This window comes from Ictidomys tridecemlineatus, chromosome 1 (assembly GCF_052094955.1).
Source record: "Ictidomys tridecemlineatus isolate mIctTri1 chromosome 1, mIctTri1.hap1, whole genome shotgun sequence".
NCBI classification, from domain to species: Eukaryota; Metazoa; Chordata; class Mammalia; order Rodentia; family Sciuridae; genus Ictidomys; species Ictidomys tridecemlineatus.
Genome location: NC_135477.1, coordinates 54404133 through 54431360, shown reverse-complemented (window position 1 = coordinate 54431360; position 27228 = coordinate 54404133). Strand labels below are relative to the sequence as shown.

Below are 27228 nucleotides of genomic sequence, written 5' to 3'. Positions count from 1 at the left end.
CTGTCAGCAACAAATAAACTTTTCCTCTTCTAAAATTATTCTTCTCAGGTCTATGGGTCACACTAACACAAAGATGACTAAAATACCTACTAAGCAGAATTATGGAAACCTCCATGGAGAAAAATAATCTTTACCAATCTGCCTAAGAAGAATTTATACTTATGTCAAGATACTTACGGTGACTTACATCTGCAGTGCTAATACGTGTTTGATGGTGATAAAAGCTAAGAAAATCAAGATTTCTAGGATAAGATGAAAAATTAAGTTTACTCCATCTAGGAAATTAATGGAAAAAAATAAGGGAAACAGTGAACTAGAATTCATTGCAAGGTGAATGTTTTTGGAGCTGAATTAAATACTCAAATTATTTTACACTAGGACTATATCTTGCCCTTCTGACATCTAGATTTTACCTAAAAATTCATAACAGATCCGGACTAAGATCAAGGAGGACCTCTGCCAGAAAACAGTAGAAAAGTTTGGCAAGTTTCTTGCAACTGAAGCATTATGTTCCTCATCTCTATATTCTTTGCATTTAGTGCTATGGAAAAAGCAATAGCTATTCAATATATGTAGTTTAAAAAATTTATGTGCTGAGTATCAGTACAAAGTAGTTTTGCAGAATAAATCATCACAAAAAGAAAAGAAATTATTAAATGTTCCCTAAAATCATATCTGGAATAACATATTATATATACAAATAAAACAAGAATCACAATTGGGTGCTTAGTTTATCTGTGAATATATTAAGTGCTGCCACATATTCTCAAAACAATCTGAGAGGTAATATCTATATATTGATTTTTAAAATAAGAGAAGAAAGTTCAAGACATGGTTAATAATATGAGCAGTTTTATAGGTAAAGGACATTGAAAAGAACTAATCACTGGGAGGAATACCAGAAACCAGATTTTATCCACTTTTCTAAATTATCAAAACTCTCAAGAACTCTGATTTTCTGTGTTACTTTAAGTTTTTCTTTCTTATGTCTTCTTTTATTAGTATTTAGTCCATTTTACAGTCTTTCCTCCCTTTTATCTGTCCCTAAAATATAGAAAATATTACACAATATCTGACTTAAGTTAAGCTTGTTTCTTCATTGTTAATATTTTATTTTATTTTTTCTTCAAATATACTGATTTTATTTCCTATAGGTATATACTCCGTACTGGGATTGCTTGAATTGTATGGTAGCTTTTTTTAAAATTTTTATTATTGGTTGTTCAAAATATTACATAGTTCTTGACATATCATATTTCATACATTTGATTCAAGTGGGTTATGAACTCCCATTTTTATCCCATATACAGATTGCAGAATCACATCGGTTACACATCCACTGTTTTACATAAGATTTTAAAAAATTAATTTAATAGACATAAGAAAGGACATGGAGACATATAAAACAAGGAAAAGTTACTATATTATGAACAAAAGACTTTGTAATCTGAAGTTAAAAAATAATAAAAAATAAAACAATTTAGGAATGATCTACTTAAATAATAATAATGGAAAAATTAGTTCTATTTTGTCTCCATATTTGTGTGGATTAATATTTAGTTAAAAATTGTTTTCCTGATATTGATCACTTTGATTCCACTTCAAATTTTAAGCATTTTTTAAAGCACAACAATCTCAACAAAGAAAAAAAAAAGACACAGGACTCAGCAGTTTTTGCTTTTATATATAATTAAAACCAATTAACTATGACATCAAATAAAAAAATCTTGTTTCTTTTGAAGCGAGTCTTTGTAAATACTGTACTTTATGTGTGTAGAGTAGTAGGTTTTTCATTTATGAGAATAGAAATGATCAGAGCATTAGGAAAATATTGAAAAATGAAATTTACAGTAAAACTGGAAGTAGTACAGTAAGCAGCTATATTTTTATATAAGTGTGTCATCTATAAGAACTGTAAAGGAAACAAAAAATAAATGAAAATGAGCTGTTTGGGTATAATATCTTTGCACCCTCCAAAGTAGATTCAGCCTAAAATCTTTCACTTATTTGGGGCTTAGAAAGTCAAAACTGAATACGATCCCAGCAGAATGACTCTGGTTATTTTGGATCTCACAGGCCCAGAAGCTATGTTCCAATTCTCAGTTTATTATGTCAAGCAGGAGTTACGAATTATTTATCACAAATCACCTGTGTTGCTATATTTTGCAAAACTTCCTCATCTGTCAATCACTGAGTGTCAATGGATTGAAAATGACCGACTTCAAGAATTTTTGTGAAGCTAGGTGTGGTGGTACATGCTTGTAATCCCAGCAACTTGGGAGACTGAGGCAGGAGGATCACAAGTGCAAGACCAGCCTCCACAACTTAGCAAGGCTCTCAGCAATTTAGTGAGACTTTGTCGCAAAATTTTTTAAAAAAAATAAAAATTGCTGGGGATGTAGCTCTGTGGTCAAGTGCCCCTGAATTAAATCCCCAGAACTAACTAAATAAATAAATAAACAAAAGAAATTTTATGAAAATTCTTCAAAATTTTATGAAATACATCAAAATGTATTACCAATAAACTCAAATTTGTCCACTAAGTGGGGAAAATGTTAATTACTAGAAACTTCTTAATATAGTTGATCAAAAATTTTCCTTAACTGTATTATTTCCTTCTACTTGTTTATTATCTATGCTCCAAGAGAGGAAGGCAGTGTGCCATTATCATTAAGAGTACACACCCAGAGGACCAGGGATATAGCTCAATTGGTAGAGTGCTTGCCTCACATATACAAACCCCTGAGTTCAATCCCCAGCACCACCAAAAAAAAAAAAAAAAAAAAAAAAACAGTGCACACCCTGGAGTTGGATTGCATGGATATGAATCCATCCCTACTATCCACTAGCTATAAACCCTGACATAGGCACATTCATTTACAAAACAATAAAGGTTCAAGTGATTCCTTTTAAAGAATTAATGAAGACAATACATATAAAGCACTAGAAAAGCACTAGAGCTGTACTTTCCTAACCTCTATATAAATAATAGTTGCCAAAAACAACAGCATATAAAAGGAAGAAATTTAACCAAGATTCAATACTTATTTTAAAATTCATATGTAAGTGCTACACAGAATGCCATAACTTTTTGGTGCTTTAGAATAGAATATATATATTTTTTCTAGCTCTAAATGACATGACTCTATTATAATGGACCCTATAAAACACAATTCATATTTTTGTTTCTTTGAAATTTGTATACTAGATGCATAAATTGAGGGATTAGCTAGTTGTTTGTTAGTGTTTGTTTATACTGATAAGAGTACTTTATTAAAAGCTTCAAATTATGTAGCATATCTAATAGGCTAAGTTCTGATATTTAAAAATGAGTGATAGTCATATCAATCATTATTCACTTATTAATTTGGCAAACAACTGAATGCAAGACCATTTTCCTGAAATCTGAGTCTAGACTCAACAACTTGAGGTGCTTTCCTTTTGCGGATACTAAGAATCTTCCATTCAACACTCAAACTTAAATTTAAGACCTATTACCTTAAACTCCTAAAAGAACACATGGGGGAAACCTTCATGACATTGGGCTTGGCAATGACCTCTCAGACATGACACCAAACACACAAGCAACAAAGGCAAAATTAGATGAGTGGAACTACATCATACTAACAAGCTTCTGCACAGCAAAAGAAACAATGAACAGAGTAAAAAGGCAGTTGACGATATGGGAGAAAATATTTGTAAATCATAGATCAAATAAGGAAGTAAACCCCAATATATATGAGGAACTTCTAGATTTCTGCTGTCATTTATTTTTAAAAAAACAATAAAAAATAAGAATTTGAAAATAAATAAATAAATGAAGTTTGTATATGTGGCATTAATTGTTGACAGTGAGCCTTGACAGTGGGTACCATACCATTAAGTTATTCTCTCGACTTTTGTATGTGTTTTTAAAATTACACACTAGAATTTTAAACATTAAAAATATTAAATAGAATTAGACAAAAAACCTGTTGAGGTTTTGATGATGTTGTTTTGAATTTATACACAGATTAATTTCAGCTATTCAGTCTTCTGACTTAAAAACTAATATCTTTAAGCAGTCTCTCAGTAATACTTTTATTATCATTGTAACTTTTGTTTCTATTTTCTTGGAATAGACCATGCACATTTGTTATAATTTATATTTTGAAAAAAATGTTTAGTTTTATTAATTTATAAGTTTTTGATGTTTTATTACTAATCAATTTGAAAACAATTAGGCAGAAATTGCTTTTGCATGTTTACTTTGTAATTTTCCTGTAACTATATCTTTCTGGTCCTAATTTTCAGTTAGGTCTCTCAGATATTTCAGGTAGACAATCCACTATCTACAAATGATTATATTTCTCCTCTCTTTAAAATATTATGTGTTGTGGGGTATACTGAAAGGATTGATAAGTTTTAGTTCTTTCCTGAGATACTTTATTTGAAGGCCTTTTCATCTTAAAGCAAACAAAAACTTGAATTATGTTTCTGCCAAACTTAGAGCTCTCAATATTCCACGTTGGAGACTCTTGGATTAATGAATCTGTTGAGTCTGCACAATGATTAAAGTTCTCAATTCACCCTACCATCAATTATATTTTAAAGAACACCACAAGATGCCCTGACAGATCTCAAAATATTTGTGCCACTACCACCAGAAGATTAGATAAAAGAAGCTTCTTTTGTTCTCTTTCAGGATGATTAAATAAATTAATTAAATTAAAAGGAACCAAGACTTTCCCTTGTCATGAAGTAGAAGTTGGAAAGGCTATCAGGGAAACTGACCAAAAAACCTGAAGCCAATCTCAAAGCATCAGCATGAGTTTTCTTACCATAAGGGATGCATTTTATATAGAGTTTCATTATTATTCCAGAAGACATTATCTTGGCTTGACTAATAGCACATCTGGGAATTGAAAGACTTGGCTAGAAGCTCTATTTCATGGCCTCAAATTGATGCTGATATTGAAAAGTCTAAAGGAAGTTAGTGCATGCCACATACCAGGCTATTTGGTATAACTTCCTGGGACACCTAATTTTCCCAGGGGAAAAGACCAAAAAGTTGTATCAGGGATCCACATTGATTTTGCTTTATGAGATAGAAAGATTAAAAAAAAAAAAGCTTTTTACTTTCAGTATACTACATCTCACAGTGACTTTAAGTGCTTTTGCTTTTACCTCAAGCCTCTGAGGTGACAATATGACTCTATGCCAGTTCCTTGCATTTGCAAGCTGCCAGACACAATTATTTCTGACAAGAGGTCCACATTTGTCTCAGTCAAGCTACAGTACTTGTGGACAAGGACCTTATCCAAGCTGTCACCATTGTACTTCGTCTATTTTAATGAATGTTCAGGATGAAAGGATGGTACAGACTACCAAAAACACCTTGAAGTGGAGTTTCGAAGATACCAACCAATGATTCTTGCTTGACTTTTCATTGTCCAATGTGTCCTATGAGTTCACTAAGAGGTGCTGGTCGTGCTGAATACCTGTTAGTTTGTTTCATAACTTGTCTAAACTGTCTCTACTGACAATAAATTGACAATTTATGAAATTAAAGAATATTCTAGCAGTAGCTGGATTTATTAATAGTTAAATATATTAAAAATTCATATTTTAATGGCTTATTTTTAATACAGTGGGTTTTCTTAGCTGGGACTTGGTTCTTTCTCTGTAAGGTAAGTTTGGATAATGCCTTCTCTATGAAGTCAAAAGGAATTCTGTTATAGTACTTTATTAACATTTAACAAGTCTTTAATGGGATACTAGACTATAAATCAGGGGGTATAGTAATATATCTTAATTCCACTTCTAGCACCCAGAATTGGAACTGGCACAAAAGAGGCATCCAGGGCCAGAATACAAACAGTGTTTTAGGTGAAGCTTCTTTAAGCTAAATTCTGAAGCCAGGCTTCTTGATGCTGTACTATTAGCAAGCTTTTATTTATTTTATTTTTAGGTCTTCAGATATTCAAGAAAGGTCCTCAATGAAAACCCACTTAGGACACTTGAGATTTCACCATGGGTAAGGAACAGAGGAGTAAATATCTTCAAATAAGGAGTTTGTCCCCAAATTGCCCAAGCACACATTGACAAACATCCCAAATAAGGAGCTGTTTTCTGTGCATATGAAGTCATTTCCTTCAGACACAAATGCAAGTGCACTCAGAGAAGAATTTTTCAGGTTGTCAGGAAATAAAAGAGCAATAAAAATCCATCTGCAACACCTCTTAGCCAAATAGAGAGTGCAAATAGTGAAAAGTAAACCAGTGCTCTGGCTAAGCAACCCAAAGCTTGACTGTTCTTCCCACTTAGTTCATACTTTCCCTTTACACTTGATTGTATCTTGGGTAACACAGATTTATGAATCATATTCAGGTATGCCTTCCAAAGGGTGTTAATTATGACACAGCCATTAGAATTATCTTCCTCTGAATCATCTCGATATTTTCCCTTTAACAAACACATCTTGAGTATGTATAAAGTGTTAAGGGTAAAAATCGAGAATTGAATGAGATTCCATGTCCCTGAATTTAAGGAATATTCTACTGTGAAAAATACATATAAACATTATAATACAATGCATTGCATATAATATATAAGAAATGTACACATGTGAGGAAATCACCAAAAGTCCTATGAAGAACATAATTATTGAGATAAGTCTTTTAAAAGATATTGTCAGATAGAAACTGGGGAAGACTATTCTAATAATACAGGACAACAGCACACATAATGACTCAAGGTCTGATAGAACATGGCTTACTCAGGGAATGATGAATATTTCAGTGTGAGTGTATTGTAGGTTACATAGCATATTGGATAGTGAGTGAAAGTAATGACAAACAGGCAGAGCTAGTCCAGTAGTAAAGTATCCACTGCCTTTCAATGGCCCCAACCTATAGCATCAGCAAATCTTATACAACATGATCCTGCAATTTCACCACTACCTTTGACCCTCCGTGACAACTGATTGAACTCAGGATGTAGCTCCTCCAAGAACAACCAACTCACAAGCTACATGGGCGGTTGTATGGTTTTTAAAAATTGATTTTCTTCTCTAGAACTTTAAACTGAAAAGTTTCAAAAGAATGAGCTAATTTGAAGTGAAGCTAAAAGAGTCATGAAGTAATGTGTAGGCATTGAAGATATGTCAAACTAACTCTGTAGGAAACAAAAATCATGCATAAGCTAGAGCTTTGAGGCAGAACAGAAGTGAGCACAAGACAAGCTACACAAATGGAGATTAGCAGAGTGGCAGAACCCTGGAATGAAACTATAGTTGGTTTCCTAATAAGGCTCCTACTCTGTAAGAGGTCTAAGTGTTTGGCATTATCTCACCACACAATGAATCAAATCAGAAGAACTTTTTGTATCATAGGGATGAGTATGCTAGTTAAATAGAGGCCACAGTGAGCCATTCATGGTATTTAAGCAGCACATTAATGTAACCAAATTTGTGATAGTGTTTTCTGGAGAGGGTAAGACATTCTGGAATTGACTTTTGAGCCACTGCACCAAAGAATCACCAAATCTCAAAAGAGAAGGGAGCAATATTTATTTTCTCTTTAATTGGTCCATAGAAGTGGAATAACTTGCTATTTTAAAAGATCATATTAGCCATGTGGGAGAGAGACTAGATGTATGTACTGAATATCAGCAATTTCTTTCTTTTTTAGAGACAATAATTTACATGCTTCACTGACTTAGTAAACCTGAATTATTTAACATCTATAAAAACTATTATATAAACTGAATTTACAATGGTATGAGGAATTTAAAATAATTATTTTGCCCACTGTAAGAATGCAATGCATCAAATTCAAGTTAATGAAAAAGTTGTAGAGTTGCCAAAATACTAATGGGGATTACCTCTGAATGCTGAGACCATGATATCTATGCTTTATAGTAATATATATATCTATTATAATGGAAGGGAAAACAACTTAAAGAATAGCTTGATTTAAGATGCTTTCATTTCCTTGTTATCAAAAGAAAAGAAAAACAGATTTTTAAAGTTCTTGTTGTCTGACTAAATCTACACGAGGCTACAGAAAAGTTATCTATAATTTCCACTACTGCTTTTTTACATAGTACAAAGATTTTTATTTGGCTTTACAGAAGACAGTAGTTATAAGAAATAGATTAGTGTTAAAGGATCTGGGTTCCATTCAAAGTTTCTATTTTTGTGTCATATTTCAAATGAGCCAGTGACTTTGTCTCTATGGGCTTCAGTTTTCTGATCTGTAAAATGTGGCTTGGACAAAGTAATCTCAAAATCCTTGACAATTTTGTGAGACTCTTAAGCCTTTATATCACTATTACTTGGTATTACTACAGTATTTTCCAAAGTTTAACTTGCAAATCTTGTAAGCCACTTGAAATTATGTAAAACCTCTCAAGAGTTTTTGAAGTATCCCCAGAAAATATAAAAAGATTTATAGTCAGAATTAATGGACTGAACATGTGATCACATATCTAATTATTTTGGTTTCTCTATGCAAAAGCCTAAAGTATCTCAGAAGGAAAACACCAAGATTGAAAATTATATACATTGAATCAAAAATAACTAAATAATATAAAGAGGAAAAAGAGAATTGAAGTAAGCTGTTGCCTTTAAAAGAAAGTCTCATCTCAAATACAGCCAATGAATAGAAAATTTTTTTTTCTATGGCTATCTGATATCTATTAACAGTTTTTTAATAGAGGTCTACACTGGGTTATTAGAAGACACAAACTTGTATCATAAATAAATAGTTGTCTATTTGAAATATTAAATTTGTTTGTAAAACTCTACATCCCAGAGAGGTAAAACATACACACATATATATAACCTGTTCAGGTTTTTCTAAATTTTTACTATTAGGTATCAATACAAATTCAAAAGTAGTAAAATTGTACATTTTTCAATCTGAAAATTCTAAAGTATTAATAATAATAATTGAAAACAAATTTTGATACAAAAAAATACATGCAGATTTCAATTCAAGGTATAGTTGGTTTTAAGAAAATATTTATACAAAACTCTATTACCCTTATTATATTATGAAAGTACAAACTCATTCTTCCAAGGAAACATTGGGCTCCAATGGATTAAGTACATTGACATATATTGGAATAAATTTGCAAACAGTCATAATCAATACAAAATATGAAAACTGAAAATTTAGCTCACAATAAAAACAATGGACTGAAAAATAATCCTATTTCCACCAAATATATTTCCTTCAAATCCATAACTAAAATATAGCACACAAAAAATGCAAGATTGCTAAAACAGTTTCTTCTAGTAATTTTTGGGGCTGCTCAGTTTCAGAAATAAATAGATTGGTCTAGGCGAAAAGAAGAATGTGAGAGAAACTTCACAAAAGTGATGATTCAAAGTTTACAAGTAACTGCACAAATGGAGAAGCATTTTCATCACAACTCACAGAAGAATAAGTGAAATAATGGTGGACACCCATATTGAACGATACGGTAAGAATAATATCTATTAGTTCCTTCTTATTTAAAAGATGGCATCAAGAAATGTCTACATGGTGGAAGATCTTATAATGATAGTTTGGAAGAGATGGATAACAAAAAACAGCAGCACCACATTTTTTCCAATTAAAGACCTTTCCTTCCATTTCTGTCTTGGAACTGCAATCCTAGATTATTTGGCAACTTTTCCAATATCTTGCCCTCACCCCCTGTCATTACCTGAAATCCATCATGAGAAATTTGTATCTGAAATGGGACAGATTGATTGCCCACTTTTATTGCCTCTTCCACTTAAAACTCATGTAAGGATAAATAAATACCAATGAGGAGGATGAGGAGACAAGATGGATGAACAATTTCTATAAAGTCTTTGAAACCATACAATACATAGTAGATAAGTAGAATCAAGTGCTTACTAAAGGAGGTTTCTTCATTGAGCTGCAAAAGTCCTGAGAAGCACTATGAATATGGGTACTGATTTAAAGTCTTTATGGTGACTGGCCAACTGCCAGACTCCTATCTTTACCCCAAGAAACCATAGAAAAGGAGTTTATTGCCTGGGAAAATAAAACTTGAGAAGCTAGGCCCAATCCAAGTAGGAAGACTTGGGTTTAAAAACAAGAGAGTGAAATAAGCATGTACGTAATAATCTTGGGGTCTTCATTACGTCTTCTGCCTTACCCTCAGAACACTGGCAGCAGGTACATAGGTCCCAAGCAGGAGGTTAGCCATTTTCTCTACTGGAACATAAAATAGGTCAAAATAAACTGAGAAATTACCTTCGAGGAGGTTTACCTCTGAGAAAATGTGAACATTGGAACAAGCAGTATACTACTCCAAAACTCCAAATAACACCCTCAGAGTGGGAAAAGATGTCACATATATATTAATAACATAAGATTCTATGAGGAAGGGACAATAGAAGCAAAACAAGCTCCTGGAGCTAACAAATATGATCACCTAAATTGGGAGAAGGTAGAGGTCAGGAGTTCACTTCTCTAAAAAGTCACATAATGAATATTGTAAACTTGCAGGACTCAGAGCCTCAACTCTGCCACTGCAGCACTGCTTGACCCAGCAACACCATTGCTAGATTTGGTAGTGGTGCCATAGTTTGTTGATATCTGATCTAAAATTTTAGTATATAAAATATTGCAGCACAAATCTGAGAAATCGCCCTAACAGTAAGATTAAAAGATAAGGTGAGGGAAAATACGGAAGAAAAGCCAAAGAATTGATCCAAGAAGTCTAAAATCTGCACTGTAAAATTCCAGAAAGAAAACAACAAAATACAGAGAGTTTTTTTTTTAAGTAAAATAAGTTTTTATAGAACTTTATAGAGTTTTTATAGACACAAGACTCCAGATTTCAAAGGTCCACTGGATAACCAACTGCTGAGAGCCATAGCCAAGTAGGAATGACACATGGCAATTTCCTTGTCAGCCTACCCAATGTTGCTTAGCGGAAGGACTCTCCATTGTGGAAATGGGCTTGTCTTGGACCCAGGTCATTTGCAGTAACATTGCATGAATGTTTGAGAGTTTGGGTTTGAAAGGTGACCCTGCTCAGGGATTAGGGCGGCTCCAGGTTTAGGGTGGATCTTGCTGGATTAGGGTGGCTCCAGGTTTAGGGTGGATCCTGCTGGGAATACGGCGTATCCTGCTGCCTCAGGCACCCCCTCCTTGAGTTCCTGTTGAATTCTCACGGGATTCAGAGGGTATTTGGTACGCAGATCCCAGTGGAGGGTGTGTATTTTCCCCAGAACGTGCGTGTAGAGTGCCAGTGAGAGTTCGGGAATAAAGAGTTGCTGTTGGAATCTACAAGGCTTGTGTGGTAGCTCAATTATTTTGTGCCCAGACAGACTGCGGCAACCAACAATGAATGAATAAAGATATAAACCAAAGTACATACTTGTATAATTTTCAAATACGCAAGAACAGAAAGTATGATAAAAACTTCCAGAGAGAATATATCAGATTATACTTTACAAAGATCTGGGAATCATAATAGAGTCTGATTCTCAACACCAAGGGTGGGTGTGAGAAGACAGTGGGGCATTGTCTAAAACAGTCTGCAGGGGAAAAAAAATATTTGCAACCCAGATTTTTATTTGCAATCAGTAATGGCAAACTAAAAGAAAATTCAGATATGAAATCTTTATTTCACATACATCTTTTCTTAGGGATCTATTAGTAAGAGTGGTTCAAAAAATTGAGTAGTAACTAAGCAAAGGGATACATTGGATCCAGAAAAACTAAAGATGCCAGACTGAAGAATGGTGAAGGGAAGTACTTGGGTAACAGCTATGATTTGCTATTGTAGCATAAAAATCAAGGGCTGCAAGGGGACAGGATTTTCTGCTTTGCTTGAGTATCTAGAAAATTCAGGCAGACCAACCTGATAAAATGCTAAGACAAACAACTAGCATCAGGTAAAAAATTATGCAATTTTTTTAAAAACTATACAATGTAAAATAGGAAGAGGAAGAGAAAATAGGAACAACCCTTAATTTCCAGAAAAATGAAAGTTGAATGAGAATGGAAACATAATCCAGTATCCTACTTGACCCAGCAGCATCATTGCTTACACAGTCCTCATAAGGTTTTGTTTTGTGTTGTTTTTAAATCAAAGGTTCTTTCTGGTTATACATGATAGCAGAATCCATTTTGATATAATTTATACAAGCATGAAACATATCAAATCTATCTTATACTAGTTAGAGCTCCATTCTTATGGATGTAATGGTGGTGGGATTCACTGTTTTTTTCATATATATGTGTGTGTGTGTGTGTGTGTGTGTGTGTGTGTGTGTACATGGGAGAATTGTATCACGTTCATTTCACTGTTTTTCCTTTGCTTATCCCTCCTCCCTTCCCTCCATTCCCCATTATCTAATCTACTGCACTTCTATTCTTTCCCTCTTCCCCTCCCTATTGTGGATTAGCTTTCACACATCAGAGAAAACATTTGACTTTCGAATTTGGGGACTGGCTCACTTCACTTAGCATGATAGTCTCCAGATCCATCCATTTGCTGGCAAATGTCATAAAGTCATTCTTCTTTATGGTTGAGTAATACTCCACTGTGTGAGTATTACATTCATATGACATTTTCTTTATCCATTCATCTGTTTTTCTATTGCTGATGTATTTAATACTGTACTGATAATAACATATAAACATGGGAATCAGGAATAGTATATTATAACACCAAGAAATTGAAATATTAATACAATTTAGAAATATTAGGAGAAGGATGTAGTAGCTAAAATAGTGACTGACTCTGAAAAAAGTAATTGGTGAAGAAGCTGGGAAAGAACAAGGATGAATGTTTCCAATACAAGTGCTTTCTTTATTTGCTTCTTAAACTACGTGTGTAAAATTCAGTTTTCTATGGACTCCTTAATATTTTCTGACTTAACTATCAAATAGCAATACACTGAAAAAGCAAAAACTGTAAGCTATCATCAGCTATTACATTAAGACTCATTTGTTTGTAAGTGGGAAAATGTCTAAAAAGAACCCGGTCATTACAGGTACCTGGAAACAAAGTATTTGAAATGAAAGAAAATCAGTGAGGGAGAGGTAAGAAGGTACTTGGTGGGAGAAAAGTTTCTCTTTTTATTTTATGAGTGAATCTCCAGTTTGAACATCAGGCTTATTGCATGAGGCCTGTAACAGTCTTTGGGGTGGGGGATCACATCTGATGGTACCCTAACAAGAAAACTGAATCTAAGAAAGTCAACCTTGTGCAATTCTCAGAGTAATGTTTTTATTCTTTAGATTCTTTGTATTCTAAATTTCTTTAAATTTTTCTTTAAAATTTCCTCAAATGTTGTTTAAACTTTCAAATAACAGTGTTCTTTGTTCCAAAAAGATAATATCTTCACTTTGGGAATGAAACGTTGGGAGGGTGAGCAGTAGAATTCTGAAGTCACCATAAAGGTATGGGTGGTTGTAACATAAAAAGAAATACAGATTTGATCTATACCCCTGGTTTCTAGAAGAGTCTAGCATATTCTTATAATTTTCTGAGTAACAGGGCTGCTGGGTGCATTTTTTCTTCTAATGAGATACCTCTTGGTGGGCTCCTGGACAAATTCAGGATGAGGGCTAGTCATAGGAAAGATCAAACCATGAAGAAGCTTGGAACTTCCAACTCAAACCACATCCTCTGTATAGGGAAGAAGAGCCTGAGAATGAGCAAATAATGAAATCTACATGATAAAGCCTCCAAAAAAAAATCCCTCAAGTTTGGAGAAATTCTAGATTGGAAAACAAAATCATGTGACAGGAAGGTGGTACATCCCAATTCCATGGTGACAGACACTCCTGTACTTGGGACTATTCTGGACCTCACCCTATTTTCTCTTCCTCTGGCTCTTCATACAAATCCTTTATCATATACTTTAAAAATAAACTTGTAAACATAAGTAAATGTTTCTCTCTCTTCTGCAAGCCATCATGGCAAATTTCAAACATGAATACGGGCTCCCAGGAACCCCCAATTGATAGCAAAGTAAGACAGAAACTGGTTAACCTGGTAGTACCTACTTCAATTGATATCTGAAGTGAGGGGCAGTTTTATGGAACTGAGGCAATAACCCGTGTAGTCTGCATTAATCCCCGGTAGTTATTGTCTTACTTGAGTTGTAAGTCCAGAGAGTTGGAGCATTGGTTAGCCTGCAGGTGGGAGGAGCAGGGGGAACAAAACAAGAAACTAATGTCAAAAGTAAAGTGTGAAGTATTTCACAGCACCTTTTTAGTGGTGACCAAGAAAAATATCAAAGGAAGATTATATCATGTAAGTTGCTTCCTACTTGCTTATAACTAACAAGTCCTCAGAAAGGGATTCTCTAACCTTCCTATCAAACTGTCATTACTCTTATCCTTATTATTATTCTTCATAGTTCTTATTGCTCACCAGCATTGTAGTATAGCTATGTTCAGCTTTACCATCTCATTAAATAGAATGCAAGTCCTCTGGTGTAGGCATTTGTCTTATTCACTAGTGTATTCCCAGCACCAAGCAGTATAAGATCTTAATATATATTCATTGAGCAAATAAACGTATTAGTAACCTAGTAACAGAAAAAGAAATTTTACTTTGATTAAGGAATTGTAGCATTTACTTCCAGGGACTAAGTCAATTTTTGTTTGGATCACAATTTTGCCACATGGGGGCTCTGCTGTTAGCCACAAAAATCTCTCAAGCATTCCCTCACATTCTCCTGAGATCTTTTAAATCCAGGGATAGCCACAGCTACAAAATATTAACAAAACAAAGAAGGATTCTTTAGCTCAGCTTAAATGAGTCCTGATACAGCCTGATATATTTTAGTGTAGTATAACAAAGCAGAGGGTCCTTTTCTGTGTGATTACATTGCAAACCTAGGAAGGGTTTCTTACCTCTCAAAAGGTTAGTATCTCTTAAGTATGTCGCCCAAATTTTTTAAAACATCAAACATCTTGTTTCAGAAACACAAATAGAACTACCCTGTGGAATACAAGCCTCTTTACCAAAATCAAGATTTCTATTATCTTTCCCCACCTGGTGGCTGGGGAATTTAATTCTTAATGCTGATATACTAACCAGGAAGTTAAATTTTAAAATATACTAGTATAGCCAGCTGAAACAATTATATGCAATGAATTAAACATAGAATGCAAAATTTTATTCAAAAATTCTCATTACTTCAAAATATATGTGAGATGAATATAACAAAGTGTTTATTACTATGGCTTTTAAACAACACTGACTTTACATTCAAAGTACAGCCATCCACACAAAGTAAAGCATCAAATATTAAGATATGAATTTGGTTAAAAGGCTTTTATAGTTACTCTGAAAATCCTTTTTTCTACTGTGAGAAATGATAAGAAATTTGGAAATATACATAGGACTATAAATTTTTCAGTGTAACTCCAGTGCCACATGTTCTTTTATGGAATTTGTTCTAAATGAAAAGCTAGAAAAGTGATTTCTCTCAATATAAATGACTACAGATGAATTCTAATTGCTGTTCTCTTGATAGGGATTTTTTGAGCCTCTGTTGCAAGAACATCTCTATATCAATTCACAAATTAACAGATTTGTTCAGCAATGAACAACATCAAATAATTTTTACTTTTGTTGGCTATAGGCAAAAAAGACAACTGTGATAAAAAGTACAGAAATTAGAGCAGTGCACATTTTAAAACAACACTGATTCGTGGCATCTAATTATTTCATGTTCCCAAACTTGTCATTTGACCCATCACTGAATTCCCTTTGTTATGATTTGGATATGAAGTATCCCCACAAAACTCATGTTAATGCAGGAATGTTTAGAGGGGAAGTGATTAGATTATGCAAACTATAATCTTATCAGTGTGTTAATCGAGTTGATGAGTTAATAATTTAAATGGCTTACTAGATGGTAACTGTAGGCAGGTGGGGTGCAGCTGAAGAAAGTAGGTCACTGGCAGTGTGCCCTTGGAGATTATATTTTGTCCATAGCTCCTCATGCTCCTTTTCTCATTCTCCTAGACCCCCTCTCACTTTCTGTTTGTCTGTCTGTCTGTCTCTGCTTCCTAGCTGCCATGAACTGACAGCTTTTCTTTGCCACATCTTCTGCCATGATGTTCTTCCTCATCTCAGACCAGAGGAATGGAGTTGGTTGACCATGGGTAATGGACTGAACCTCAGAAACTATGAGTCTAAAATAAACTTTTCCTTCTCTAAGTTGCTCATGTCATGTATTTTAGTCACAGTGACCCAAAGCTGACTAACCCCGTTAATATAAGTGACACAAAATAAAAATACGTATTTCCCTTCACACTCTTACATCCCATTTTACTCAAAAAGTCTTCAAATCTCAAATAATTACCAAGAGCCAATAGTATCCATTTGGGCTGGATATTCTCCTACATGAATGAATGGATTCTTGCTCAACATATTTGCCATTAAAATTGACTCTTAGCAAGTTAAATGATATGATGGACAAACAACCAAATGCAGAACATGAAACAAGCTTTAGTCTAAATGACCCAATATCTAAAAAATTATAATAAAATACCATTAAAAAACAAAAAGAGATGTATGGGCTTTGTTTAGATACTGATTCAAACAAATCAACTTTAAGGACTTACTTTTAATTTTGTTAGGACTAATGCTAGATCGTCAAATTTAATTGAGAAATGCATACTGGTGTGAAGATTTACTTTTTAGATACTCCAGAAAGAAAACAGTATGTGCATGTATCTGGGAAGGGCTGTGAGGGGAAAGATGAAACAAAATCAGCAAAATATTTATAACAGTTGAATTTTATGTTTTCACACTGTTCTTTCTACTTCTGTTTATGTTTCTAAATTTCCACAAAATAATGAAAGAGAAAGAAAAGGAATTATTTTCATGAAGTCATACAGTTTATAGTCTTCAGAAGTCTGTCAATAAGGACTATATTCTGAGAGTTTGTTAGATATCCCTGTGTTAAAATTCAGTTTGAGAATACCTCTGAAAGAAATGACAGTGAGGAACACAATCAAACCTAACCTAAGAATATGGATTGTAAATGTCAACTTCAAGTGAGGTGGGGAGGGGGGAGATGTGTTAGATAATCTTGTAAGGTCTCATTCATTTGATATTTTCTCTTTCCAGAAAGATACTGAGAGACCATTTCAATAGTCTGACCTGGAATTCCCCATTTATCTCATTCAGAAATGTTCACTCATAATCATATGCAACCAGACAGGGTTTTTAATGGAGCCCTTGAAGCAAGCAGATGGAAATCAAGGCTATTTCAGAGAAGTGTTAGTGGTCTGATGAAGATCCTAATATAATATAATTACAAATATAGAAATGCTAATGAGTATTATATCCATCCAGAAATAGGGAATCCTATTCCAACAACCCTATTTTATGATAGGGTCACAAACATTAAACTCTTTACAATACCTAGATCAAATGCATTTATTGGTGAAAACAATTTATAAGTTAAAATCGAACTTCAATGATATGTGCTATATAATAAATGGTTGTAGTTCAATCCCAAGTACCAACAAAAACATAAGCAAACAAATAGTTGTGGTATTAAAATCTTACAAGAAAGAGAATACTAAGGACTTTTTAAATAATAAATGTGATTCATCCTTAGTTGTATTGGTGATCCTTGATGTGTGTTTATTCCAGTCTCATTACCAGAGAACCTAAATAGAATAAAAATATATATATTTTTTCATAGGTACTCTAATTGCAGAAATGTTTTGTAGCACATTATAGTTTACAGTGTACCTACATATAAATTATGGAAATTATTCCCAAATAAAACCCTTAAAGATTCATAGGTCAGTTTTTATGAGTTTCAGTTTGCAGATGAGTACACTGATACTCTGAGAAGATTGGCTAGAGTCAGTTTCATATTCTAAAATGTCAATTTAACATTTAAAAAGTTGAATTATAATATTCAATAATTGAATTGTAACTTTCAATAAAGAATAGACTCTTGGGACTGGGGATGTGGCTCAAGCGGTAGCGTGCTCGCCTGGCATTCGTGGGGTGCTGGGTTTGATCCTCAGCATCACATAAAAATAAAATAAACATGTTGTGTCCACTGAAAACTAAAAAATAAATATTAAAAAATTCTCTCTCTCTCTCTAAAAGAAAATGAATAGATTTTTTAAGTTATTGTAGAAAGTTATTTTGTATTCACCAAACTTATTTTCTAGAATGCTTAACCAAATATTCCCACGTCTAAGCCACAATGGTGATGTACACCTGTAATTCTAATGACCCAGGCCACTGAGGCAGGAGGATCACAAGTTCAATGCCAGCATCGGTAATTTAGCAAGACTCTGTCTCAAAATTTAAAAAATAAAAAGGACTGGGGATGTAGTTCAGAACTAAAGTGGCTCTAGGTTCAATCCCCAGTACCAAAACAAATAGTCAAACAAACAAGCAAAAAAGGAGAAAACAAATTTTCTCATATCTAGTCACTATATAATTTCTCAGTTTCCAATTTTTATCAAAGCTTTTAGCTTCATCATCTTTCAAAGCTGTATGCAAAGATTTTAACGCTATCCAAGCCATCTGAACAAAAACTCATGTTGCTATTGGATAGGGCTAATTTTGCTAATAGGTTCATCACTTTCTGTCCCCTAAAAAACTTTTTAAAATATTTAAAAACTATGCCATAATGCTTTGAGGCCTAATATAAAAAAGATGTTTTCAAAAATTAAAGTCTCATAAAATTGAATAACAGAGCCAAATATCCCCCCCCAAAAAAATTCATATATGTTGAACTCTTTGTCTTTTTCAAACTTGATCCATGGAAAGAGTTGGTTTTGCCACCTTCCAGTTACTTAGCCCATAAAACTAGGAGTAATCTTTAATTTCTCTGTTTATCTCGTATCTTCACTTATAGTCCTTTAGAAAAATCCTGTTAATTTTATCTAGATATATACAGAATCTAATCACTTCTCACTACTTTCACTGCTACCACAATGGACCAAGTATTACTGTCTCTCTTCTCCATTGGAACAATACTCTCTTAATGGCTTCCCTACATCCATCTATTCTTGCCCCCTTTTTAAGTTTATTTCAACAATAGCAAAAGTGATCATCTTAGTCAATTTGGGTTGATATCACAAAAATACTATTACTGGGTTGTTTAAACAATAAATAATTATTTATCATATTAACAGAGACTTGAAAGTCCAAGATCAACATGTAGGAAGATCCAGTGTCCAAAGACGAAGCCTGATTTCTAGCTTGCAGTGGGCTGCTTTTCCTTTATCCTCACATGTTGAAAGCAGAGAGAGAGAGAGAGAAAACACACTCTTTCATGTCTCTTCTCACCCTTATGATTCCACTAACCCATCCCTAGGGTTCCAACCTCCTGACTTGACTGCCTCACAAAGGTCATATCTCCAAATACCATCACATTGGAAATTAGGGTTTTAATATATGAATTTGGGAAGAATGAAAATATCTCATTCATAGCAGTGATCATTTTAATAGATAAACTTGATTACATCTTTATTTTTTTTTATTGGTTGTTCAAAACATTACAAAGCTATTGACATATCATGTTTCATACATTAGATTCAAGTTGGTTATGAACTCCCATTTTTACCCCAAATACAGATTGCAGAATCACATCTGTTACATATCCACATTTTTACATAATGCCCTATTAGTAACTGTTGTATTCTGCTCCCTTTCCTATCCTCTACTATCCCCCCTCCCCTCCCCTCCCATCTTGTCTCTCTACCCCATCTACTGTATTTCACTTCTCTCCTTGTTTATTTACCCATTCCCCTCGCAACCTCTTATGAGTGCTTTAGTATAACAATGAGCGTCTCCCTCCATTACCATGCAATTTCTCTTTTCTCTCCCATGAACTCAAACAACAACAAGTGCTGGCGAGGATGTGGGGAAAAGGGTACTCTTGTACATTGCTGGTGGGACTGCAAACTAGTGCAGCCAATTTGGAAAGCAGTATGGAGATTCCTGGGAAAGCTGGGAATGGAACCACCATTTGACCCAGCTATTGCCCTTCTCGGACTATTCCCTGAAGACTTTAAAAGAGCTTATTACAGGGATACTGCCACATCGATGTTCATAGCGGCACAATTCACAATTGCTAGACTGTGGAACCAACCCAGATGCCCTTCAATAGATGAATGGATAAAAAAAATGTGGCATTTATACACCATGGAATATTACGCAGCACTAAAAAATGACAAAATCATGGATTTTGCAGGGAAATGGATGGCACTAGAGCAGATTATGCTAAGTGAAGCTAGCCAATCCCTAAAAAACAAATTCCAAATGTCTTCTTTGATATAATGAGAATAACCAGGATCAGAGCAGGGAGGAAGAGCAGGAAGGAAAGATCAACATTAAATTGATTACATCTTTATTCTGCACAAAATCTCAAATTGTCTACCCATTTTCTCCAGAATAAAGTCCATATTCTTACAATGGCATAAAAAGACCTCCATGACCTGATACCTAAGACTGCTCTGAATTCATCTCTAATTACTCTACTGCTTGCTCTCTCCAGTCTAGTGAGACTCACTAACCTTCCTGTTATTAATTGAACAGATGATTTGTTTATAATTTAGGACTTTGCATGCCCATTCCACATATAATTTAAGTCTAACAAGCTCATCTCCTTCAAGAATTTGCTTTAGTCACTTTTTTTTTTCTTGGCAGGTGGGGGGTGTGTGGAGGGGTGGGCGGTTACCAGAGATTGAACTCAGGGGCACTCAACCACTGAGCCACATCCCCAGCCCTATTTTGTATTTTAATTAGAGAAAGAGTCTCACCAAGTTGCCTTGCCCTTGCTGAGGCTGGCTTTGAACTTGAAATCCTCCTGCCTCAGCATCTCAAGCTGCTGGGATTACAGGCATGTGCTACCTTGCCTACCTTAAGTCACTTTCTTATTGGAGCTAACCATTCTATTTATAAATCCACCCACCTCTTTCTTATACTCTCAATCTAATTCTTTTTACCCAATGGTATATACTTCCCATTAATATACAATTTTTAAATTTTTATTGTATATTTTACTGATTTAGAATGTCAGTTTTACAAAAGTATAGAACTTAATTTTATTTACTTATTTGTGGTTCTGGAGATCAAACCCCTAGGCAAGCATTCTACCACTGAGCTACATCCCCAACCTAGCATAGACCTTAATTTTATACACTGATGTATTTCAAATGTTTGGAATAATGTCTAGTACATAATGAGTATTCAGATCATATATCTGTTAAGTAGATGAAATCTCTGAGGCTATCCACAGAAGATATCAGTATATTCCATTTTTATCCCATTTTTTAACTTTATATTTGGCAATTTGGTTTCATAATAGATTGAAATTTAGGATTATATACTTATTTAGACTTATCCAGTCTAAATACAATATTTTAGCTATTCAAAATAGTACTATAAGTGTAATAAAAACGTGTTTAGATAGAGGATACCATGTATTTTTAATTGTTTTGTTTTTAGTTTTTTGAGACAGAGTCTTGCTAAATACTGAGATTGGCCTCAAATTTGCAATCCTCCTTCATCAACCTCCTGAGTACCTGGGATTACAACTGTACATGTATGTGCCACTGCATCCAGATTTTTTTTTAATTTTTGGATACCAGGGATTGAATCCAGAGGCGCTTAATTAATGAGCCACATCCCCAGCCCTTTGTTATATTTTATGTAGAGACAGGGTCTTACTAAGTTGCTTAGAACCTCACTAAGTTGCCGAGGCTGGCTGTGAACTTACCATCCTCCTTCCTCAGCCTCCCAAACAGCTAAGATTACAGGCATGCACCACCACCAGCCCACTGCATCCAGCTTTGATGCTATGTTTTATGAGTGTATAAATCATTAAGGCCCTAATTCACTGGGGAAATTTAACTTGTCAGGTAGTTTATGGTTTTCCTCTATATGTGATGTTAAGTGCAAAAGAAGTTGTTAAATACATAGTAAAATTTTGCTTCTGTTGAAAGGCAAGACAAAAATAATCAGCTTACTGTAGTCAACAAATAAAAGGAAGATAAACTTTAAAAATCATACTAGAAAATTACTTAACTCTTTTAGAACATGAGTTATTTTGGTTTAGATTTTTTTTCTTTCTTTCTTTTGAGAGACTACTTTAGATCTTTGGAGTAATTTCTGCAGCTTTATGTATTTAGTATGGCTTAGAATTGTGTCATTTCATTTTTGGATTTCTCTACTAGCCTCATTGATAATATCTTCAGGCACTTTGTTAGTTTGAACCTGGACAGACCTGATAGGTCTGATACCCACTTCAGGATTAGCACCAAGGCAGGGTCAAACAAAGTGCCTAGAGGCCAACCCAACCCAAGAATGGCGACTGATAATTGTCAAGACAAAGACCAGTTCAATATTAAGAGGCAATATCAATTATAAGACCAAAAGGGTGAGTCTGAAGTCAAAACTATGAAGCAAGACAAGATTAGGAGTCAAGGTACCAGACAAATGCCCAAAAACTAAGAGCAAAGTGTATAACGCAATAGAGAATGTTATTTACCATAAGTAATTCAAGAAGTTTTGTCCCAGAAAAAGGAAAGTAAGAGAAATACATTCTTAGGGACTCCTCTATACTCTTACCACTAGAAGGTACAATGAACAATAAGTACAATGTTAAGGGGTCCTCTGGCCATCTTAGCATGGCCCTTGGCAGCTGTTAGACAAGACACATGTCTCAGTGACTGCTTCTCATGGAGAAGCAAGGAGAGTAAGGAGAAAAATCCGTCTTTAAAGAACCCAAAATATTACAGAGAACTTAAAAATAAATATGATTTCCTTTAGTCTTCTCTGAAAGAAATAAGTTGTGAAGCCCTATTTGGTAGTTGGATGATAGAGGCTCAACATTACCCTTCTGTACTGTGCCATAGAATAGTCAAAGGCATATTTACTGTTTCCATGAAATTTATGGTTTAACTATAAAGATATGTCTCCAAGGAAAGTGAAGGTCACCTGCTAATCTTCTAAGTTTTAGCACTTCAGAGTTTCTTTTTTTTTAAATTGGTTGTTCAAAACATTACAGAGCTCATGATATATCATCTTTCATACATTTGACTCAAGTGGGTTATGAACTCCCATTTTTACCCCAAATACAAATTGCAGAATCACATCGGTTACACACTCGCATTTTTACATAATGGCATATTAGTGACTGTTGTATTCTGCTACCTTTCCTATTCCCTACTATCCCCCCTCCCCTCCCCTCCCATCTTCCTTCTCTACCTCATCTGCTGTTGTTCAATTCTCTCCCTTGTTTCCCCCCTTTCCCCTCACAACCTCTTATATGTAATTTTGTGTAACATTGAGGGTCTCCTACCATTCCATATGCTTTCCCTTCTCACTCCATTTCTCTCCCCCCACTCATCTCTGTTTAATGTTAATCTTTTCCTCATGCTCTTCCTCCCTGTTCTGTTCTTTGTTGCTCTCTTTATATCAAAGAAGACATTAGGCATTTGTTTTTTAAGGATTGGCTAGCTTCGCTTAGCATAATCTGCTCTAATGCCATCCATTTCCCTGCAAATTCCATGATTTTGTCATTTTTTAGTGCTGCGTAATACTCCATTGTGTATAGATGCCACATTTTTTTTATCCATTCATCTATTGAAGGGCATCTAGGTTGGTTCCACAGTCTAGCTATTGTGAATTGTGCCGCTATGATCATTGATGTGGCAGTATCTCTATAGTATGCTCTTTTAAGATCCTGAGGGAATAGTCCGAGAAGGGCGATAGCTGGGTCAAATGGTGGATTCATTCCCAGCTTTCCCAGGAATCTCTATACTGCTTTCCAAATTGGCCTCACCAATTTGCAGTCCCACCCGCAGTGTACAAGTGTACCCTTTCCCCCACATCCTCGCCAGCACTTGTTGTTGTTTGACTTCATAGTGGCTGCCAATCTTACTGGAGTGAGATGGTATCGTAGGGTGGTTTTGATTTGCATTTCTCTGACTGCTAGAGATGGTGAGCATTTTTTCATGTACTTGTTGATTGATTGTATGTCCTTCTCTGTGAAGTGTCTGTTCAGGTCCTTGGCCCATTTGTTGATTGGGTTATTTGTTATCTTATTGTTTAATTTTTTGAGTTATTTGTATATTCTGGATATTAGGGCTCTATCTGAAGTGTGAGGGGTAAAAATTTGTTCCCAGGATGTAGGCTCTCTATTTACCTCTCTTATTGTTTCTCTTGCTGAGAAAAAAACTTCAGAGTTTCTTGACTTTCACACACATCTTTTTATTTTCTCCAAAACTGTTTCCAGTTTCACCAGTGAAGGAAATCTACTGGGCTCAGTAACATGTATGTAAGATTAATATTACATTACTAGTTTAAAGTACATCTCTTGAACTTGGAAACTCCCACATAATAATGTACATATTTGACAAATATCTATTGAACATCTATGATGTGCCAAGTGCTGCTGTGAGTATTAGAGAAAATGAAGTAGAAAAGGTGTTTTTGTCCTTGTGGTACTTACACTTGAGTATCGTGAGTTTGTATACCCTCTCTTCCTACTAGGAGAAAACTTATTACTTTTAATCTTTTCTTTGCAGTAAGTTTCTTAAACCTACTTGTCCCTCGAAGATTGTTGATCTAAAAAAAAAAAAACCTCTTTTATTTTCCTTAATCAGAATCTTAGGGAACAGATTGGGAAATCTGTTTCAACAAGCTCTCCGGGTGCTTTAGATGCATTTGAGACTACTGCCCTATTAATAGCGTACTACCTGAGGAATTGCAGTTTTCACTTGTCTACATCTATAGCTCCCCTTTTGGTTATCATGACTACCCTTTATCAAACTTCTCATCTTTGGAGAAAATGAAAGCTCCCCTAATTGGCTTCCAGCCAATTCACCTAAAATAGACTACAAAGCAACTTTTTTATAAAATAACTAAAATTGTTATCAGTATGGAACAGATGTTAACCATGTCCTGCTTTTGAATAGAAAAGGTTCAAACATTAATTATTACTTATGATCCATAGACCCAAAAGATTCATTTTAACATTAGAGTTGAGATGTCAGAGACATGGGAATTTTTCTCATCAAAAGCAAGACACTGATTCTTGGAAATCCATTGTATACAATATAAACAATATTTGCTAACGTAGTTCTTTGTGAGTTGATGACTGTCAGTATAGTTGATATTTAATACTAAACAATATGCAATACCAAAAACTACAATAAGGTTAGTATTTGTGAAATAGTTATCACAGGATTTTTATGTGTTTAAACTCTGTTCTAACTATTATACACATATTTAGGTGACTTGATCTTCAAAACTTGTCTATGAATTGTGATTTGGTTACCATGCCCATTTTACAGATGAAAAGCTGAGACATTGCGAATATAAATAGTCTGTTTAGATTTATATGGCTGATAAACTGTAATCAGGATTAGAATCTTAGTGCCAAAATCTGTACTCTAATTAATCAATAGACTAACCTGTTCCTCCTTAGTTTTTATAATATGTTTTTAGGAACCTCAGACCAAAGAAGTTTACATAGTCCTTTCTAGGAAACAAGAATGTTGATCACAACTTCCTTGTCCCCACTATTCTGTCTTATTTTCATTTGATTCATGTTGTAAAATGACCATAACAATGTTGATGAACAGGATCATCTAGTGGCTAGTGAATCAAGCATAAGACTAACTTGATTCTGAATTTCAGCTGTACCATTTGCTCGCTTTAAGGTCTTAAGCAAGTGACCTCTTCAAGTCCTAGTTTCTTCGCCTTCCAAATGAAGGTTATAATGGGACCTACATCATACAATGTTGAAAGAACAAGTAAGATGGCCCATTTAAGATACTTAGAATGTATTCAATAAATATTATAAGTGTAATAAATAGCAGCATCAATAAACTATGAGCCAAATGAAGTCTTGATTCTTATATTAGCAATAAACATGGTTCATTTTTCTTTTAATTAAAAATATCACAGCAACAAAAACAACAAACAAAACTATAAGCCATTAAACCAGTCCTTTGTAGGGAAAACCAGAAAGGCCATTTGATTCATTAATTCATATGTCACTAGTCATCTCCTCTGTTTCAAAAGGCATGTGTTTTAGCATCCTGAGACACCTTGCATAACATAATCACTGTGACTCCAAGAGGTCAAGTGGGCATGCAGTTAATGTTGCTCTGTGAAAAGCTCAATAATTCATTTTATAAATTTCAGTTCAAAGCCTATGTTGAGGTTAAGAAAAATTGACATTCGGTCTGTGAACTTAATGTCAAGCTCAGAAAAACTCTGGGCTGCACATGTTTAGTGATTAAGCAGACGCAGACAATAAAGATGTTGCCAAATTGTAAAACAAGACTTGGAAATCACGGAAAATGTTGCTAGTTATTGATTATGGTGACCATTCAGTTCTTATTGAGCCACCCAAAAGAATCATTCATTTTCCAGCAGAGAGCCTGCTCATTTGCAAGATAAAAGAGAGACATTTCTGCACATGCCCATAATGTTCTTCACCACTGGGGGCAGCTTTACATAAGACTGCATTCACTGAAACCAAAGCAACAGTCCGAGCAGCTTTCAGAATGACAGTCTGCAGAAGTGAGCTGAGCGTGTGCGCTGTACGGGGCTCTCCTGCCTTGTGGGCTCCTTCGTAGCTCTGTGGCTGAACTGGGTGCTCACCACGGGAACTGCTGGGCTATGGAATACAGATGTGGCAGCTCAGGTAGCCCCACGTTGCCTGGAGGAATACATCAAGCTTTCTGATAAGAAGAAATTGTAGAAGCCAGTTCTGTAACCGCCCCCCCCCAAGAGAAAAAAAAAACTGTAAAGATGCAAAAACGTAATATCCATGAAGATCCTATTACCTAGGAAGATTTTGATGTTTTGCTGCGAATGCGGTGTTGGGATTTATTTGTTCTTGGAGTGTTCTGCGTGGCTGGCAAAGAATTATGTTCCAAAATCGGTCCATCTCCCAAGGGGTCCAATTTTTCTTCCTGGGTGTCAGCGAGCCCTGACTCACTACAGTGCAGCTGACAGGGGCTGTCATGCAAGTGGCCCCCTAAGCCAAAGCAAAGGACCTAAGGACGACCTTTGAACAATACAAAGGATGGGTATGTTTTGTCATTTTTCTTCTTTCCTTCTTTAAAAAAAAATCCTCTAGTATATGTAATAATTCTGTCTTAATTATGTTAGAGATTACCTTGTTCTGCTCTAAGACTAAAGATTCAATTGCTTAGTGGACACATTTCTTGCTTAACTATTTAAAAC

The 27228-nt window shown here is 34.7% G+C and overlaps 2 protein-coding genes across 2 annotated transcripts in view; one reads left to right on the top strand and one right to left on the bottom strand.

The window, feature by feature from the left end:
• The window catches only part of Ctnna3 (catenin alpha 3), a 1639810-nt gene that overhangs the window by 910862 nt on the left and 701720 nt on the right, over positions 1–27228 (bottom strand). The gene's annotated exons all lie outside the window — the stretch shown is intronic.
• Lrrtm3 (leucine rich repeat transmembrane neuronal 3) overlaps positions 26501–27228 on the top strand; it is a 160708-nt gene continuing 159980 nt past the window's right edge. The window contains exon 1 of the mRNA XM_005341992.4: positions 26501–27071. Coding sequence (XP_005342049.2) covers positions 27068–27071 — 4 coding nt within the window. The 5' untranslated portion in view covers positions 26501–27067. The remainder of the gene's footprint in view (positions 27072–27228) is intronic.